The sequence below is a fragment of the Calypte anna genome, chromosome 1 (assembly GCF_003957555.1).
Source record: "Calypte anna isolate BGI_N300 chromosome 1, bCalAnn1_v1.p, whole genome shotgun sequence".
Lineage (NCBI taxonomy): Eukaryota > Metazoa > Chordata > Aves > Apodiformes > Trochilidae > Calypte > Calypte anna.
This window is the reverse complement of record NC_044244.1, coordinates 140,643,856-140,661,515: the sequence shown is the minus strand read 5'-3', so window position 1 is coordinate 140,661,515 and position 17,660 is coordinate 140,643,856. Positions and strand designations below refer to the sequence as shown.

The window sequence follows — 17,660 nt, the reverse complement described above, 5'->3', positions numbered from 1 at the left end:
CATTAGTATCAAGAACCACAGAGAAGAACCTGTAATTAAATATGACCTTCAGTTACTGGTTTGTTACATGATTTAATTATCACAGTCCTCAACACTTCCAATGCAGAGCAAGTATCGTGTTTCTTTCTTTCCTGTCTTTCTTTTCCAATTTTTGACAGACTCGTCTGCTCCACTGATACTAAACATGTTCTAACTGTATGTGCCTCATTTTTGCTTCCACATTACTTTTATTAAAAAGTCAGCAGTAGCTATCACAATACAGCACCTTTACTAACTTGCCAGTCTTGATACACAACAGTGTTCCTACCTAATGCCACAGTACTGGTTATATTTTACTTCTATTTTAAAATGTGAACACACTCAAAATATGATCATACTACCATCTTGACTGATAAAAGCTAACAAAGGTTTTACATTGTCTGCCAAGCTTCCAAGAAATTAAATCACATCTTTAAAACCATGTAAACCTAACTTGAAATTTACTTTTGGCTTATGCATTATATACCTTTAATTTTCTACTTGCCAATTTATTTCATGGTGAAGTATTTTTCACTGAGGGTTGGCCAGTTTACCAGTATTTAAGACATATATTCAGCACCCCCAGCAAGGAACAGTAATGGTACCAAAATTTACTTTCTCCTAAACTAAGGTAAAATTGCTGAGACTGAGACAAAGTTTGGGAGACAGAAAAGAACACTGAATTCCTTGGAATCGTTAGTGATCAGAAAACTGCTATACAGCCCTTCCTTCAAAGTAGCTTTCTATAGCTGATAAATAGAAGACTGCTTTCCAATCAAGTTTATATTGTTTCTCCGATTTATAAGTTTTCTTGAATTAACAAGAAGACAGAGGTGTTTAACAGAGGACACAGTTGTTATAACTATGATAAATATAATTTAACTTGGAACTAATTTATGCAGTAAGATTTTCTTTACAGTGTAATACATTTTCCTGTCACGGAAGCCATCTTTGTTTCATCACTGCGTTATTGTTTCACTCTCTCCTAACCCTTTTTGCTAAACAGATGAAGTGTAGAAAATCAGTTATTTGCCTCTTATTCAGCATTAGTATTCACAGTCCCAACCCTGCCTTAAAAGATAGTAATTCAGTATCAAGCTCCATTTAGGGAAAATTAGCTTAACTAGCTATGCCTATGATGAAGATTACAAAAATTTCTACCATTCCAATAATCCTAGCAGGAGGATCTAGAGAACTGAATTATGAAGTACTGCTGTAGGGAAATGCTAGAAAGAGAACATACAGGCTTTCCAAAAAGTCTCCTCATCACTGTATTACAGGAAAAAGCTAAACTTAAAGTAACCAACAATCCTGTCACCAACAATGAGAAAAAGGTATCTCAGAGGGTAATTTATGTCCTTGAAAAGGGCTTCTTACAATCACTGGCCCAGAAAAGCATCTGTCTCTTCTCTGAAGCCAAGGAACTGAGAAAAGAGTTAGAGAACAACACAATACACAGAATGAAATTTTTATAGCATTCATTTTAATTACAGCACCTAAACTGTAGTAATTGTTAATGTTACTGTCTTCTCAAGTTCTCTTAAGGGACCAAATCATTTTGCACTGCAACAGTTTATAAAATAGCTTCCCTGCTCTATGAAGAAATATTTTTCTCAGTTATGAGCTAGAGCAAAAGAAAGAACTATTCTCCCACTAAAAGATGGTTTTAAAGTTTACTTATTTTTCAATACATCCAAAATTAAGCATACAAAGGAAAACAAAGCATTATATGAGTGTCAGAACAATTCTGGTTTAATTAAACAATTGCAATGGCTGGCACTAAACAAAAAGCAATACCTAAACAAGAGGTTTTCCTAAGAAGCTTTTTAAGAGTAGGTATCTATATTGTTAGTACATTTCCATGCAGGAGAAACCTTACCTATCTCTTTTTGGCTGTGCAGAGCAAACAATAATTATTTTGAGAGGCTCTACAAATTCCTAATTATCCCAAATAATACCCCATGATTCTTTTAATTGTCCACAGTCCCCATCTGTGCTTCAGTTTGATATCCTTTCTGCAATAATCCATAAAGGGAAACATCAAGAACTTTTCAGAGTCCCATTTACCCTTCTTACATTAACATTGCACCAATAGCCCAAACTTCTCTCATAATCCAGAAGTCACATTGTAAATAAATGAGCAGAAAGACCAATTATGTTTTATTGATTTAGCATTCAAGAAAACACCATTGTTTTGCTTCTGCAGAAACTGTGTTTTACAGTTAGTGCTCCTCAGGAGAAGACAAAGAGTCATGAGGTATCATAGGTATATTTATTTTTTGCAATTCATTGCCACTGTCAAACACCTTCCTCCTTTCCCTTGGAGGAACATGCCTATCAGTTAGAAGGACAAGGGCAACACTCTCCTAGTTTGGGGTCATGACTAGGTTACCTTTGACTTCTATTTCATTTTACTGTCTAAGTATCTAGCTTCATTTGTTATTCTATTTATGTGGCCAAAGAGTCTTTTGCTTTTTTTAAATTTTCTCAGTATATCTATCTTGTTTGATTAAATCAGTTTGCATTCTCTCATTACACTGCTTAACCTCAAATGACACTTCCTCTACTGATTAGATTTTTTTTCCCTCAAATTCTGCTTATTTCCAGGCCCTTTTTAGATGTGGTTACTTTTAAATTTCAGTCTAAAGCCATTTTTTACTCTATTTTCTAGTCTGTCTTCTTGGAATACAGATTTCTGTTGTCTTGAGGATCCTCTGGTTGAACTTGGAATTTGAGAACAAAACGGGAAATTTGCTCTAAGTCCCTGAATTCAGTTGATTTCACTCTCTAGTATCCTAATCAATCCCCTTCATTAAAAAAAAAAAAAAAAGTTACTTTTAAATACTTCTTTTTAAAATGAAAGCCTACATACACATTTATACTGAAGGCTTTCGACTATGTAAACTAGTTTCGGCTGGGATGGAGTTGATTTTCAGCATAGTACCTGGTATGGTGCTGTGTTTTAGCAATTAGCTATGAATAGGCAGGGCATGCATAAGAAGCTAGAAGTGTCACAGCTCAACTACTGACCCAAACTGACTAGAGGAATACCCTATACCTTGTACATAATATATATGGGAATATATATATATATATATATACACACATATGTATATATATACAGAATATATATGGAATATATATTCCCTGTGTAATATATATAGGGAATACCCTATACATTATGCTTGGGGAAAAAAAGTGGGGGGTGTACTTTGCCAGGGGGCGGTGGGGAACTGCAAGGTGGTTTTTTTGGTCGTGGTATGGGTTTAAAAGGAAAAAAAGATTAAAATAATTTATCATTACCTGATTTTATTGGGTTTGGGTTTTCTTCCTTTTTTACTCATTAAACTGTCTTTATCTCAACCTGTGAGTTGTCTCACTTTTCCCTTCCAATTCTTTCCTTCAACCCACTGCAGGAGAAGTGAGCAAGCAATTCTGTGGTACTTAGGTGCCCACAAGAGTTAAACCACAACACTGCAAGCACTTGTTAAAATACTTGTAGTACAGGTATCTAACCAAGATACAAAAGCACTACTTATCCTAACAAGAGACATAAACTAATTCAATTCCATAACTTAACTGACAAAGTATCAAGCTCTATCAGCCTATCACATTGGCAAAAGCTGTTCAAATCCATTAGACCCAGCACCCTATCCTTTCAGAAGCTAGGAAGCAGAAGTTGGAGAATACCAAGGACTTTTATTCCCTAAAATATTTACTAAAAACACTTTAAATTCCTGATGGCTTCTCCTCCTGAATTTTGCATACAGATGAGAACTGATGAAATTGTAACATACCAAAGGAATGAGTATTTTCTTCCTTCCCAAAGATTAGTGTGTTTACAGCTCTTGTTAGCAGTGGTATTCTAACCCTTCTAAATCTGTCATCATGGCCCCATGGTGGTAACTGGCAGGATCAAAGTTTAGTAAGAATCATAAGGAGTATTTCTCATCTTTTATGTTTAAGACAGGCTTACACAAAACTGCTTTTTTTTTTTTTGTCACAGGCAACTTATAATAGAAATGTTTAAGAGGCTGACATTAGAAGGAAGATATATTTAAATGAAGTATCCGGCTCTTTCATCAGAAAATACTTATGATTATCTAATATTAACATGTACAACAGCAGACAATCAATCTGCATTGTGACAAGGCTAAAACAAAAAAACTCAGTGAAAGTAGCACTATTGCTTTGCACTGTTACAGTGAACTAGAGCAGGCAAGCAGCCAAATGCAGGTCTTGAGTCACATTTTCATGTTTGAGAACTATTAGCAGGCACTGACCACCAATTAAAGAAAAAAGTACTACTTTCTCTACTGCTAGGTAGTAACAGACAGATGGATCACTGCTTGGCACTTAATCTTTCTCCTGTCAATTCTTATGCTGATCCTGGGGCTGGGGAGGAAACTGCCCATTGATTACTGAGAGGTTCTAGCCAGCACATAGTTAAGTAAGAGGGCTGGGCATCACAGGATACACTCACAGAACTTATTTGGGAAGAGCAAGGTACAGTTGGGACAAGCAGTTTTCATCATCTGTCTTAACTTGCTGCTGCCTGAGAAATATCCTGGGAAACTGTGACCAGCACTGAGATATGCATTTTCAAGTTTTCCTAAATTTCAGGACAGGCAGCATGGGCTACAATACCTCAGGGCAGATGTCATGAAACACACACGCAAATTCTACCAAGTACGAGAAGTTTGTCAAGAGAGACTTGAGTGGATTCCTTTTCAGAAGCTACCTTTTTCTTTTTCCAGAGTTGATGGGTTAATTTGTAGCCAATGACCAGTTTGCAAGGGAAGTTTTACTAGATTAAGTACCAAATATTCCCAGATCTTTTTCAGCATATGCTTTCTATCCAGTGTCCGTGGAACACTTGTCCTCACACAAGCATTAGGCAGTGACTATGTCTGAAGCATAGCATCAGTCAGCGAGCTGGAAGGAATAAACAAAATACACATCAGGAAATAGTGTTCCAAAAGCCCAGCAGTGTGTGTGGAAGCACTGGATGATCACCTGAAAATGCTTGGAAATTAACTAAGGAACCAAGATCATTTATTAAGCAGTTAAACTCAAAACAAGAATAGTAAAATTTGACTGCAATTCAATGAACAGCTGGAAGGAACTAGAGAGTGTAAAACATGCAGTGTGCTTTACACAGCCATGTATGAAATATTCCTAATGTCAGTGAGCTGAGTTTTCTGCTATAGGTATCAAGGTACATTGTTTAGCCTTCAGTATTTGCACATATGAAACCAGTGTGTTTAACAAAGTTAGAAACAGTTCCTCACAAAGTTAGAAAACTAACTTCGTTCCTAACAAGGACCTTAAGCCTTTTTTCTTTCTACTACCATTTTAATTAACCAGATCTATCTTATCTTTGAACCAAATCTAATATACCTCTTCTGGCATGTCAGTTAGTATTTTGTGGGGCAACAATGAGTTTTTTCACTCAAGGGTAGTTTGAGTCTACCATTACAAATTTACAAGGCTTCCATCATGTTAACTCTCAGTACCATAGATAGTGTCCTCTCAATACCTGTATCTGTCCTTAGAAGTCTATAGGATACTTAGGATACTATCGCCACTACCTTCAAAACTTGAGAACCACAGTACTCTTCTGCCACAACTTTGTCATTCAGATTTGCCCTAGTGACAGGCCATATTTATGACTCCTGAGTCACTGGCTAGACTTGGTGACTCATTTAAGATGGAATGAGTCTCCTGCCTACTTTTAACTGTGTATTAAACTGCCTTCTCCTTTCCTTTGCAATCATTCTGCATGTTGACCTCTGCCCATGGAGATAACTCTGCACTCTTCTTTCTTTTGGGGGGCTAGCTGCTACTTTCTTCTTTGCTCTATCTTATCTCACTAGATGTGACTTTTTTCCCCCTATCACGTTCCGAGACAGCAAGCTTGTTCTTCAACTCCATTTCAACCTCACTGGTCAGTTCTTCTCTTTATCCTCATAGTTGGAAACTTTCATTCTTCTCATTCATTCATTTTCATTCATTCTTCTCTTCTCATTTAGCAGATATTTGTACATCTTTATTCTGTGCATGCCATGTTTCCTTTCTAATCACAGTTTCTTTACTCTTACCTGGTGTCCAGATGCATTTATACTTCTTGTATTTTCTCTTCTGAAGATTCTACCACTATGCAGCAATAACTTATGCAATAAGTTACTTTTGTCAGGTATCAAGGAGAAGATGTGATCTACAGCCTCTGCATCCAGTCACCTTCATTGTTTCTACAATTCTCCTGGTGTCTCACAGCTGTTCTCAATGCATCAGCCTTCTTTTCTGAAAACTCAACACAAACTTCCCCATTTCTTGTTTTTGCATAGCTTAAAAAAAAGAACCAAAACTCTAGAAATGCAAATGTTCAATACCTTCAGCAGACTTAGGTTAAAACTCTACTGCATATAAAACTCAGCCTGGCCATTAAATATCCCTTTTGAAGTATGATACAATATTTAACAGACCAGACATTTTACAAATGCTGTGCTGTATTACAGCTTTTAGGAGGTGCAGATGCTGCAGTACTGATTGCTCACATATAGTATTACAAATAATAATTTTGAGTACTGTTATAAAGGCACACATGTATGCTCATGCATACATAACAGATCAATCAGTACTGCAAACATCTGCTCTAAAAGTATGATAGCTATAAGCACTCAATTCTGTTACTGTACCAGAGTAGAGCAATCCTTTACAGGAACTTTGCTATATTAATGCACTCTCTGCTACTAAATAAACCATTACCCATACCCACAGTAAAATAATGGAAAATTATTTTTAAATAAGTATTAAAAAAACCCCAACTGATTCATTCTTTGTTAGTAGAATACATGTTCCTGATCCTTTGCAGGAAGGTACTAGAAAATCTAGTAATCTAAAAAGGAAAACAGTATGGAAACAGATACACCTTAAAATAAACGATGGCAGGTCTCATTAGTTAGATGTATGGCAAATTAATAAAGTACCACAAATGTCTCATGGTTCTGCAGGTAACGATGATTTTTTCAATCCTTAGCATTTTTACTCAGTAATACCTCCCTCACTAATCTTTTTTTCTTTCCCCCAAAGAGGCATTACAGCATCAGAGCACTCGCTAATGCTGCCAACACCAGAACAGCCTACCACTTTGTTCAGTAAGTAGCAAGATGTCAGTTTCTAAAACAAATGTTCTCCAGACCTTTAGCAGTTTAAAGGGTATTTATTAGTCCTCTCTCTACTATAATGAAAAAGATCTACAACTGATAATTAAATCATTATACTTCAGCTAATGTTAAAAATAAGTGATTGCAAGGATCATACATCTAGTAAAAAGAGACCATATGCAGACATGAAATATGTGTGAATCCATACCTGTTTGTTTATGTTGGCCCCCACTTGAATCAACCAATTCAGGCACTGTGGATGTCCTCCAAAAGCAGCAATATGGGCTGGTGTTTGAGCAAAACGTGTTGTACTGGCATTTACAGAAGCTCCAGCTCTTACTAACTGCATTAGGCACTCCAGCTTTAAAGACACGAGGGAATAAAACCGAAAATGTTATACAGATGTGCTAAGACAAATAGTCTGTGCTAAATACACAAAACCAAGGGAAGCTAAATTTACTACTGACACTCCATGGGTGCAAACCAAAAGAGAATATGAACATGAGGACTTGCCCGAGGACTTGCCCACTCCTCCCTCCTTTGGCTGTACCTGAAACGTACTCCCCCCAGACTGAATTCACACCCCCCCTCCCAAACTGAATTCTGACATTTGTTTTCAGAACGGAGAAGAAAGCATAAATACTTCAGAATGAAATGAAAGAGCTTTTTGAGTACTGTTACAAAGGCACACCATGTATGCTCATGCATAAATAACAGATCAATCAGTACTCCAAACATTTGCTCTAGAAGTATAATAGCTATATCATACTTATGTGAGATATATATATATATATATATATATGATAGCTATATCATATCTAGAAGAGAGCTGCTGTTCCAGCAAAGCTGCAAACACGATACTAAACAGGCATTATTAGGTAACATTTACCAAAAACAAGAATTTTGTTAGGAGATACAAAGACCTTTTCTCAGTTTAAAACAAGGTAACTCACAAAAACACAAGTAAGCTTCTTTAATGTTTTCCTAGAGAAACAGAAGCTGATTACTAATGAAAACTAACACTGTTAACACTATGCTGAATCTATAAAAGGAATAAATTATTGTCACTGTTTTCCTATGATTAAGAAAAGCTTGCTGTTTTTAAAAAATTGCAGTATTCTGTCATACCATATTCTTTTATTTTCCCGTCATGCTAATTTGAAGTGTCAGCCAGCTACTATTTTTAAATGTTCATAATATCACATTTGTAGAAGCTGAGCAAACCTCAGCCACAATGACCTCAACTTTCAAAAACAGTAAAAAAAAAAAAAAAAAGCTCCTTTCCTGTCACACAGTAACATTGTCTTTGTGTTGACAGGAAAAGGAATATACTATGCTAAAATAAACAGTTTAGTCTATGCTTCCATTTACTGTGGTTAGAAAACAAACACCACTGCACACACATGAACAACGTCAAAACAAAAAAACACCACACTGACACAGAGCATTGGTTCAGGTATGTAGAGAAAGAATAAACAAAAACCAAAACAGAACATCACACACACAAACACAAAAAAACCTCACACCAAACAAAAAGAAAGCCACAGAAACCCTACTGGTCAGTCTCACACAGTTAAAGGAAATGTTTATTAGCCATACTACAGCTATCGAGTAATTTGCTTATAAAAGTGCAATTAAAAAGCACTGGCACTAATTAAGGGAAGTAAAGGCATCAGGCTGAGGGTAACTGAAATATTGCTGTATTTATGAAATATATTGCCACAAGCTTCAACATTACTAACGAAAAAGTACCTTTCCAAAAGCAAACAAGTAGTTTTAATTTAAAGAAATTGCATTACAATATGATATAGAAAAAAATCACAATTTTAATTCTCCAGTACCTGAATACATTTTATATTTGCCAGTACAGATTTTTGTTGCTGTTTACATGCTAGTACCCCTAATATTGCCGCTAACCCTTAACAGCTGTAATTATTAATAAGCAATATGATGGAAAAATGCTCCAGCTACACCAGAAAGTTCCTCTGCTCTAACTGCAAACAAAAATTAAGTTCAGCCAGTTTTTAAAACAATAGGCTTTTAACAGAATTTGAAAACACTTCAGACAAGCATTACAACTTCAGGAAAGTAGTTTATTTCCTGCACAGAAACTTCTGTCTCAAAATTTCTGTAATTATACAGGCATTATAACCCACCAACTGAAAGGGGAAAAACACTTGAGCCATTTCACACGTCATCTTGCACTGTTTAAATCTGCTTTATAAGATGACTCACAGTCATGGTTATCTATGCAACTTTATGTTTACATATTCTTTTCTCTAGTGTTTCCCCCCCCCCCCCTTATCTGTCACAGGGCTTTAAGTTGACGTTTCATCCCTATTTAGTACTGAAGCATGAGTTTTCTGCATCACAGCTGTCAGACCTACTTCTTCCAGCACTAGGGAAGAATGAGGTAAATTACTTTCATGGATAGGATAAGTCAATGTGATGAAAAAACAATACATTACTTGATTATTTAGGCTTCAGATCAGGACACAAAACCATTTTCATTAAATAATCTAAGTGTATGTTTTCCACTGTACTGTTATACCTAAAGCCGAGGTTAAACTGATTTGATAAAAAAGACAGGCCTCCCACGTGGGTCACAACAGTGGCAAAACACCAAGGAAGAGAAAAGCTTTTTTATTTGCACTTCTGTTCCAAAAGAAACAGAATATAATTACTACTATTTTGTTCCCTATGATGTAAATGTCAAAAATAAATGGCAAAAATAAATGTAGGAAAAAGTACAGAGCACATAGATGTGGCCAGAGAAAATAAAAATACACATGGAAGTGGATAAAAAGAAAAATTAAGGTTAGTAGAAGAAAGTGAATTAACAGTAACTTCATCTTTTATGCAAGCCCTTTAATGTTCTACGTCTTTGGTAGCTTTTCAGATTGTTAACAATTTTACATTATGACCCCTCTTTTCAGGAATCTGAAGAATGCCAGGGTAATTTAGGGCACTACATAATTAAATCTAAGTAAATGCAGCAACTCTAATGGGAATTAATTTACACCTCAGGGTATGAGCACTTCACTATGGAAATAGCCTGCAAACACAAACTGCAAAGATATTCAGCACAAATAAATCTGGATATGCTACTATCCCTAAAAACAGGTTCATTCTTCCACAGAAAATCCAAATATTACAACTAGAAATGCTCATCTTCAATTGACTTTGCAAGTATTTTATTTATTACTTGCAAGCTGTACAAGGATGCTTCAGAGCAAGCTACTAAAAAATACTGTGTTTTCAATTTTAGTCTTCAGATACTCCATTTTTATTGGTTCTAGTATTAGATCAGCATCAGCCCCCAAAAAGCTTTCTACTTTCACATTCTTGTTTCTAACAGAACTTGACTATTGCTCCTTCCTTACTGCAGCACATCTTTAGGTGTATGAAAGAATGCAGTCCTACACAGCTTTATTCTAAAATGATTTTGTACGACACTTTGATATGAGGGCTTTCTTCTATGCTCAAACTCTGCAACAAGGCACAGAACCATCTCTGTACTGCTGAAATTCACCAGCCCTAGACTGATGCTGTGTGTGCTTTAGCACACATGTACACGCATGAACAGTTTTAGATTTCACTGCTTACAACAAATTGTTCCACAATGACTTCTTCAGAAAGGAACTCAATCGGTTTTGTCATTTCAGCCTCCCACAGAGCTGCAATTAGATGTGTGTCTGATGGATCATGCTGCTAAACAGCCCTGTATGGGAAGGACAGCCATGAAGTTTTGTCACTGTTTATTTCTTAAAGGGAAAGAACAATAAGCAAGAGTAAATCCAACAAAATCTAGAAGAACAAAGAAGGGAAATCAGTCTTATTCATTAATTAATAACAAAAATTTCAAAAATTAATGTTTTACAACTCTGATACTTTGAGAAACATCAAAACTCCATTTGAAATTTTGATGAAACTGAATTTAAAAAAAAAACAGAACTGAAACACACACAAAAAACCAAACCAAACCAAAAAACATGCTCATAAATAAAACCCTAAAACCTGCATGTCAGTGTCCACTAAAAGCAGTTATTGTTTCATTGCTGGCAACCATCTATTAATTGGTGAAAGGTAAAAGTACAATTACGCCACACAAAGTCAGTCTAATTTGGGATTCAATCACATTAATGTAACTTTTTCAAGTCTGTTGCATGCTCTATGGCTCAGACAAAGGAATACTACCTAAACAAGACTAAATATCACACAGGTAACTTCTGTAAATTGAAATTGCCTAGACTTCATCACAAGGCTTTTAGGAAAGTATGTTTATGCCAAGTTTTACAAAACCTATTTACAGCCTAAACCATCTTTGCCAGTCTCATTTCACTAGCCAGATTTCCTCCCTTTAGATGCAACAACAAAAAAACCACCCAAACTTTGCTCATACTCTAGAATGAACAAGGCAAACACAGGACTTGTTCTCTTATTTAAATGTTTCTGCAACAATCTCTTGAACAGACACAAAACCTCATATAACCTAGGATGGCTAGTGGAAAGCTGAAGACACTTAAAGCAAAACAAAAACAAACCTTCACACACACTTCCCAGATAAAAGCATGACTGCCACAAGCAACATACCAAAGAGTGCTTCTTACAAGATGGAAAAAGGAAACCTGACTGTAATGCCAAATTCATATCTCCACATATACTATGAGCATACTTCATAATAAAATTTACGGCATTTTTTTTTCAGAGTGCAGAAGACTAGCAGTTTCTTTCTAAACAGATAAAAGGCTGCTTTAGGATTTGTTTGTCTTCTGTTTGTTTTGTTAGCTTTGGGTTGTTTTAGGTTCTTTTCAGACTGAAGAACTACTTAACTATGTTTCTAAAATGTTTCTTCAACAAGCACTGAAGATCACTTAACATATAGAAACCATCTCTTAATGTACTTTTAATAACCCATGACAACTGCTTAAATACATCCATTTTCCTCCTCCTTCCGAACACAAACAATAAACAAACTGAAGTATATTGGAAATGGGTGGAAGAACAAAACCAAAATCCCTTAAAAATCTAAAACCAGACAAATAAATGAGAGGGGAAAAAAAAAAAAGCCCCAACTGTCTAGGATGGAATTCTGCACAGGCTGGACGACTAAGTGCATTAGAAACAGGAGAAGAAATTAAATTTCTTCATAAAAATGAAGAAATTGTGATATCACTTGTGATATCTACAGACTTAAGGTTAAAGCTAAGTGAGAGAAGAAAGGCACTTTAGAAACATCCGGGTTATTTTTTCCATTGCCCGTTTTCTAAGTATCTGTCAATTCGCATTTTTTAATTTTTCAATCCAAAGATGATCATAAACACATTTATTTCGAAAATGGTACTAGGATTCTTTTATAGCATGGATTTGAACACTGCCTGTTAGCTTAGAAAGGCTGCTGTATTTTTTCACTCTGAAGGTTCAGAAAGAACCGAAGGCAGAGGTTTCAGGAGCAGCCTTAATTTCAGCTGAAAGGGCTCTACAGTGATCATCGAGTCCAACTGCCTGACCACTTCATGGCTGACCAAAAGTTAAAGCAGGTTAAGGTCATCGTCCAAATGCCTCAAACACCAACAGGCTTGGGGCATCGACCACCGCTCCAGAAAGCCTGCTGCAATCTTCTTTACCCTCTCGGTAAAGAAATGGCTTCCTAACGTTTGAACCTCCCCGGTCACAGCTTCAAACCCCATTGTAGGTACTTATGTTTTGATCTCTCCTGCATTGCAACGATGCCAACGCAGCTGATTCCATACTAGCGTCTGCCTGCGTAAAAACGGCCATTTATTTTCCGCACTTAAGGCAACGGAGTGCTTTACAAGCACAAACATCTTCTTCCCAAACTCTTAACAAGAGCCAGTAGTCATAACACAGGCACCACAACAAAACAGTCTCCAGGTGTGGAGCTGGAAGCCGATAAGGGCCACAGACCGTCTCTGCAGACAAAGCGCGACGAGATGGTGGCTTACCCGGGAGGAGGCGGCCAACACAGCGGCCCCTCATGCCCCGGCAAGCCAGCTCGGAGAGGATCAGCGTGGGAGGAAACCCCTATCTCTCATCCTCATCCTCCTCCTCCCCCGCTGTCTCCCGCCGCCCTGCGCCGGTGACCCGGGCGCCTTTTGAAACCTCGGCCGCCCCTGCCAAGCGAGCGATTTAAAAAAAAAAAAAAAGGGCGCGGGTAGAGGGGGGATGGATAATTCGGGGACGGCAGGTGCCACCGCCATCTGCCCCACCCCCGCCTGGCTGACCGCAGGGGGACCGGAGAGAAGCCAAGCGCCGCGCTTCTCCCCCTCCCGCCCCGATCGCTGGCGGGGGCAGGAGCGGCGGCAGACGGGAGGACGGGGGCGAATGGGCGGCGCGGGGCGGCGGTTGCCTCCCGGCAGAGCGCGCGTAAGGGGCAAAGATGGCGCCGCGTTGCGCGCCAGAGGGACTCCCGTCCTCCTTCCCCTCCTCACACACACACATATATCCCCCCCCACCCCCACCTCAACCACCACCCTCCCCGGCCCGCTCCCCTCCACCGGCCGAACCGAACCGGGCCGGGCCCCACCTTGCCGAAGTGCGCGGCCCAATGGATGGGCGTCCAGCCGTAGAAGGAATCCTCGGCCGCCAAGTCGGAGCGGGGCGAGCTCTGGAGCAGCGAACACAAAGCGGGCAGGTCCCCATCGCGGCAGGCGCGGTGCAGGGGGAAACGCAGGGTCAGCAGCTCCTCGCTGGAGAAACCCGCCTCGGGGACGGCTCCCAGCGACATGGCGGAAGGGAGGGCGGGCAGGGCGAAAGCGGCGAGAGGGGTGGTGGTGCTGGCGGCGGCGGCAGGGGCGAGGGGAGGGGGGAATAGGAAGGAGGGGTAAGGTGGGGCGGAGGAGGGAGGAGGGGGAATGGGGTGAGGGGCGGGAGGGGAAGGGAGGGGGGAGAAGGAAGAGAAGAAGCGAGCGGCCGTGCGGCAGGGACGCGCTGCCCCGGCGGGAAGCGACGGCGACTGCGGCGGCTGCGAGCTGCCCGAGCACAAAGGAAGCGAGGCGGGGCCGCACACGCCGCTCCGCCCCTCACGGGCGGGGCCCGGGTCCGGGAGCCCCTCGGGAGTGAGGGGGAGGGGGAGCGGGAGCGCTGGTGGAGCAAGGAGGGGGAGGTGCATGTCCGCTAGCCCCGGGCCGCCCGTTTTTTCCTATGCCCGAGGCGGGAGGGCCGGTGCCGCCGCCGGCGCCCTGAGGAGCCTTTTTTCTTTTGACAGCAGCCTCCAGGGTAGGGCGGGAGCGGCTTTCTGGGGCCCGGCGTTTCGGTAGAGAGGGCCGTCGGGTCTAGGCACGCCGGGGAAAGCCCCTCGGCGACGCGGGGCGAGAGGAAAGGTTCGTGGTTTCGCTGCTGTCTCCCCCGCGCAGGTGGAATCTGCCGGCGGCGTTTCTGAGCCTGTGCTGTGGGTAGCGGAATCGGCCTCCGCCGAGGATCCGCTGCTGATCCGAACGGGCACCGGGTAGGGTTCCTAGAGTACCTCTGCGGTTTGCGACAGGAGTTGAGAGAAGATGTTTATCTGTGTAAAAAACACACAGGGGGAAGCAGATCTGATGGAAACAAAGCACACCCCATCTCAAGCCCTCCTGCAGATACCAAGCAGTCTTGTTCACCTGAGCAGACCCCCCCCCCCCCAACTCAAAGAGACTTTGAGTGTGTGATACGTTTCCTTGCTTGAGGCCCTGACCGCGTATCTGAATATTCAGTCGCGTTGTTTCCATACTCCATGTAAGTGCTTTCCAGCTAAAGCCATTAACCCTCAGTACTTGGATATCGCTTTGGGTTTCTGCTGCAGAATGGATTGCAAATCAAAGGATAACCTGGTTAGTGAGTGATTAAGAAGATGGTGCCAAATTTTTAATTGCAGCTAGAATCCTGTCAGGTTTAATGACTCCACCGAAACTTAAGTTAACTTTTGTTGGTTATCCCTTATTATTTTCTGTTGAAAGTATTTCTCAGCTATTTTTCTGACAGCAGTAAAATTCAATTGGTAATGTTTGCATACGTCTGAGTACATTTATCTGTCCCCTTAAGCTGAGGGATATTCCTCTTTCAGTATAATCTATTGAGTGATGCGAGCCAGCAGTTGCGTTCAGGGGCAAAGAAGGTACAAATATCCTGTTAAAAGTATGAAGAGACCTATGCAATTCACAGGCTTTTTTTTAATATAAGTTAAATTTATTATTAAGGTATTGGAAAATTCCTTTATTTAGTATATAAGTTCTAATTTATCAGGAAGAAAGAAAATGTAAGTATTTTTAGAACTAGATTTTGTACATCAGAAACCTGTATTTTGTATTGTGATGGTAGAAACTAGTATCTGGAAAAAATATTTCAATTTATTATTCAATTACTTTTCTGATTCAACTGGGCATTTGATGTATAATAATGTTTGGTTTTTTTAACCTAGCTTTTCCTGTTCTTTACATGGGAAACTATGGACTCCTGTGCTATCCCCGTTACCAGCTTTTGCTGAAACTTTCCCCAGCTGTGGCTTTATATAAAAAGTACGACTTGTGGTTCTGTAGGCTTTCCTCACATTTATTTGAATTTGGATTTTGGCATAGCTAAAACTGTGTGTGCACAATATCCAGACCTTTGAGATAAGATTTTAACACAAAGCAAACCACCTTCATTGCAAGCAGGAAGAACTGGACCCTGAAAATACAATCCACCATGAATGGCCCCCTTGACATACACCTCCTGCAGCAAATGGTCCATAGAATATGGACTAGGTCTTTAGTCTTGAGTGGGGTGACTTGGGAATTCATTCACTGTGGAAAAGTGTTGATAACTGAGTTAGTTACTGGTTGTGTTGTAATGTACTAATTTAGAGAAGGTGCTTTCCAAATGCTGTTGCAGCAGCAAAGAAGATTTGCCTTCCGATTTTCCTTAAAAAAAGTAGTGGCCTGAACTAGAAACAGTGCATCAAGGCTGTAACAATTATAACAAAATAAAACCAAACCACCTTTCTTGTGTTCTGGAAGTTTTGTTCTTATCTTGACAGTCAACTAATAATTAACATACAACTCTCTATACTTAGTACAGGCAGTACAAGTCTGGTACCTAGAACTTTTGTATTTAACTATGAACTGATAAAAAATATTAACTTTATATGTGGTTATATTCTTATAGAAGTATCAAGACAGAGATAAGATTCCATCTCATTCCATCTCCATCTTAGAGATTCCATCAAGATGGAAAGCTTGCTTTCTGAAACTTGTTTTGACCTTAGCAGTCTTCTTCATTGTGTCCATATTTAAACCACAGAAGCTTGTTTCATTAGGTTTTTTAGTCTGCAAAATGGGAATAATAAGACCATATCCTGGGTGGTGGTAAGCTCAGTTAATCAAAGAGTTTTGAGATAAAAATACAACAGTGGTATGAATATAGAGATGTGGAATTTCAGCACTAGGAGTTACTACAGAGTTTGTACTGTACAAGTACTGCAGCACTTGTATCCAACAATGCTGCCAAGTTATAGATCTCAGATTAATGTATAAAGAAGAATGGATTACAGATAAACTCCTTTCTAGATAGTGACACTGACCGACCAGAAATCTAAATCCTTTGGCCAGAGGAGGGAGTACTTTCAGCTGCAGCAACCTTCTGTTCAGTACATTGTTCTTGGCCTTACAAAGAAGTGTTCATCTTATGTTAGGTCTGGGCTTTGTTTTCATAAGCTCCGAGAGTATATCATCCTATATTCTAGGTTATGTGGATTTTTTTTGCCCCATATAGCTAAGTAGTTGATAACACTTTACATAAGTATGCTTTGGTTTTGAATTAAATAATAAAGGTCCCTTATGATAAAACAGTTAAAAGAAAAAAAAATCCTAAACCCACAACTTATGATATAAAAGTATCATCACCAGAATGCCTGGTATTGAAGAATATGTTCTCTTAGGCTGAAAACAGGCAACTTGTACATATGTATTGTGTATACAAAATACTGTTTATGACTGTCATAAAAAGCAATAAATATTAAAATCCTGTGCATTATAGTGAAGATGAGCAAGTACTAAATATTCCTGAACTTAAGAAGAGGAATACTCAAGATTTGCATGTGGTTTTTTATCTCATACTGGGATATAGAGACTGACATAACAAATAAAGGTAGTAGTGTATCTTGTTCCCTTAAGGACACAGTCTTTATGAACTTTCTACCACTTCCTGCAAGATAAACAAATGCTGTTGTATTTCTTTTAGAAAGAGGGAAGTAGAATGCAGAGAAGGGAAGAAGCTTTAATAATGCTAAGAAGGAATTCTGCATGTGGAATTGAACCCTGGTATCTTAGTTTTGTGACTAGATTCCTTGTTATAAGGTCAACCATTTTATTTTATTATATGTTATATAGAATATACATTATTTATTCTTTCTAATTATATTTTAGCAATGGGCTTTGTAGCTTAATTCTAATAGAAAATCAATTATATATTAATTAAAATGTTTTCTTTAACTGCTGTTAT

At 39.1% G+C, this 17,660-nt stretch overlaps 1 protein-coding gene across 2 annotated transcripts in view; it reads right to left on the bottom strand.

The window, feature by feature from the left end:
• ANKRD10 (ankyrin repeat domain 10) overlaps positions 1 to 14,183 on the bottom strand; it is a 36,291-nt gene extending 22,108 nt beyond the window's left edge. Inside the window, exons 1-2 of one of the 2 annotated variants that reach the window (XM_030469544.1) lie at positions 13,732 to 14,183; positions 7,393 to 7,545 (exon numbers count right to left, since the gene is read on the bottom strand). In XM_030469544.1, coding sequence (XP_030325404.1) covers positions 7,393 to 7,545; positions 13,732 to 13,932 — 354 coding nt within the window. In that variant the 5' untranslated portion in view covers positions 13,933 to 14,183. The remainder of the gene's footprint in view (positions 1 to 7,392; positions 7,546 to 13,731) is intronic. The other variant, XM_030469543.1, reaches the window with a different exon arrangement.
• Between the last annotated feature and the right edge of the window lie 3,477 nt (positions 14,184 to 17,660).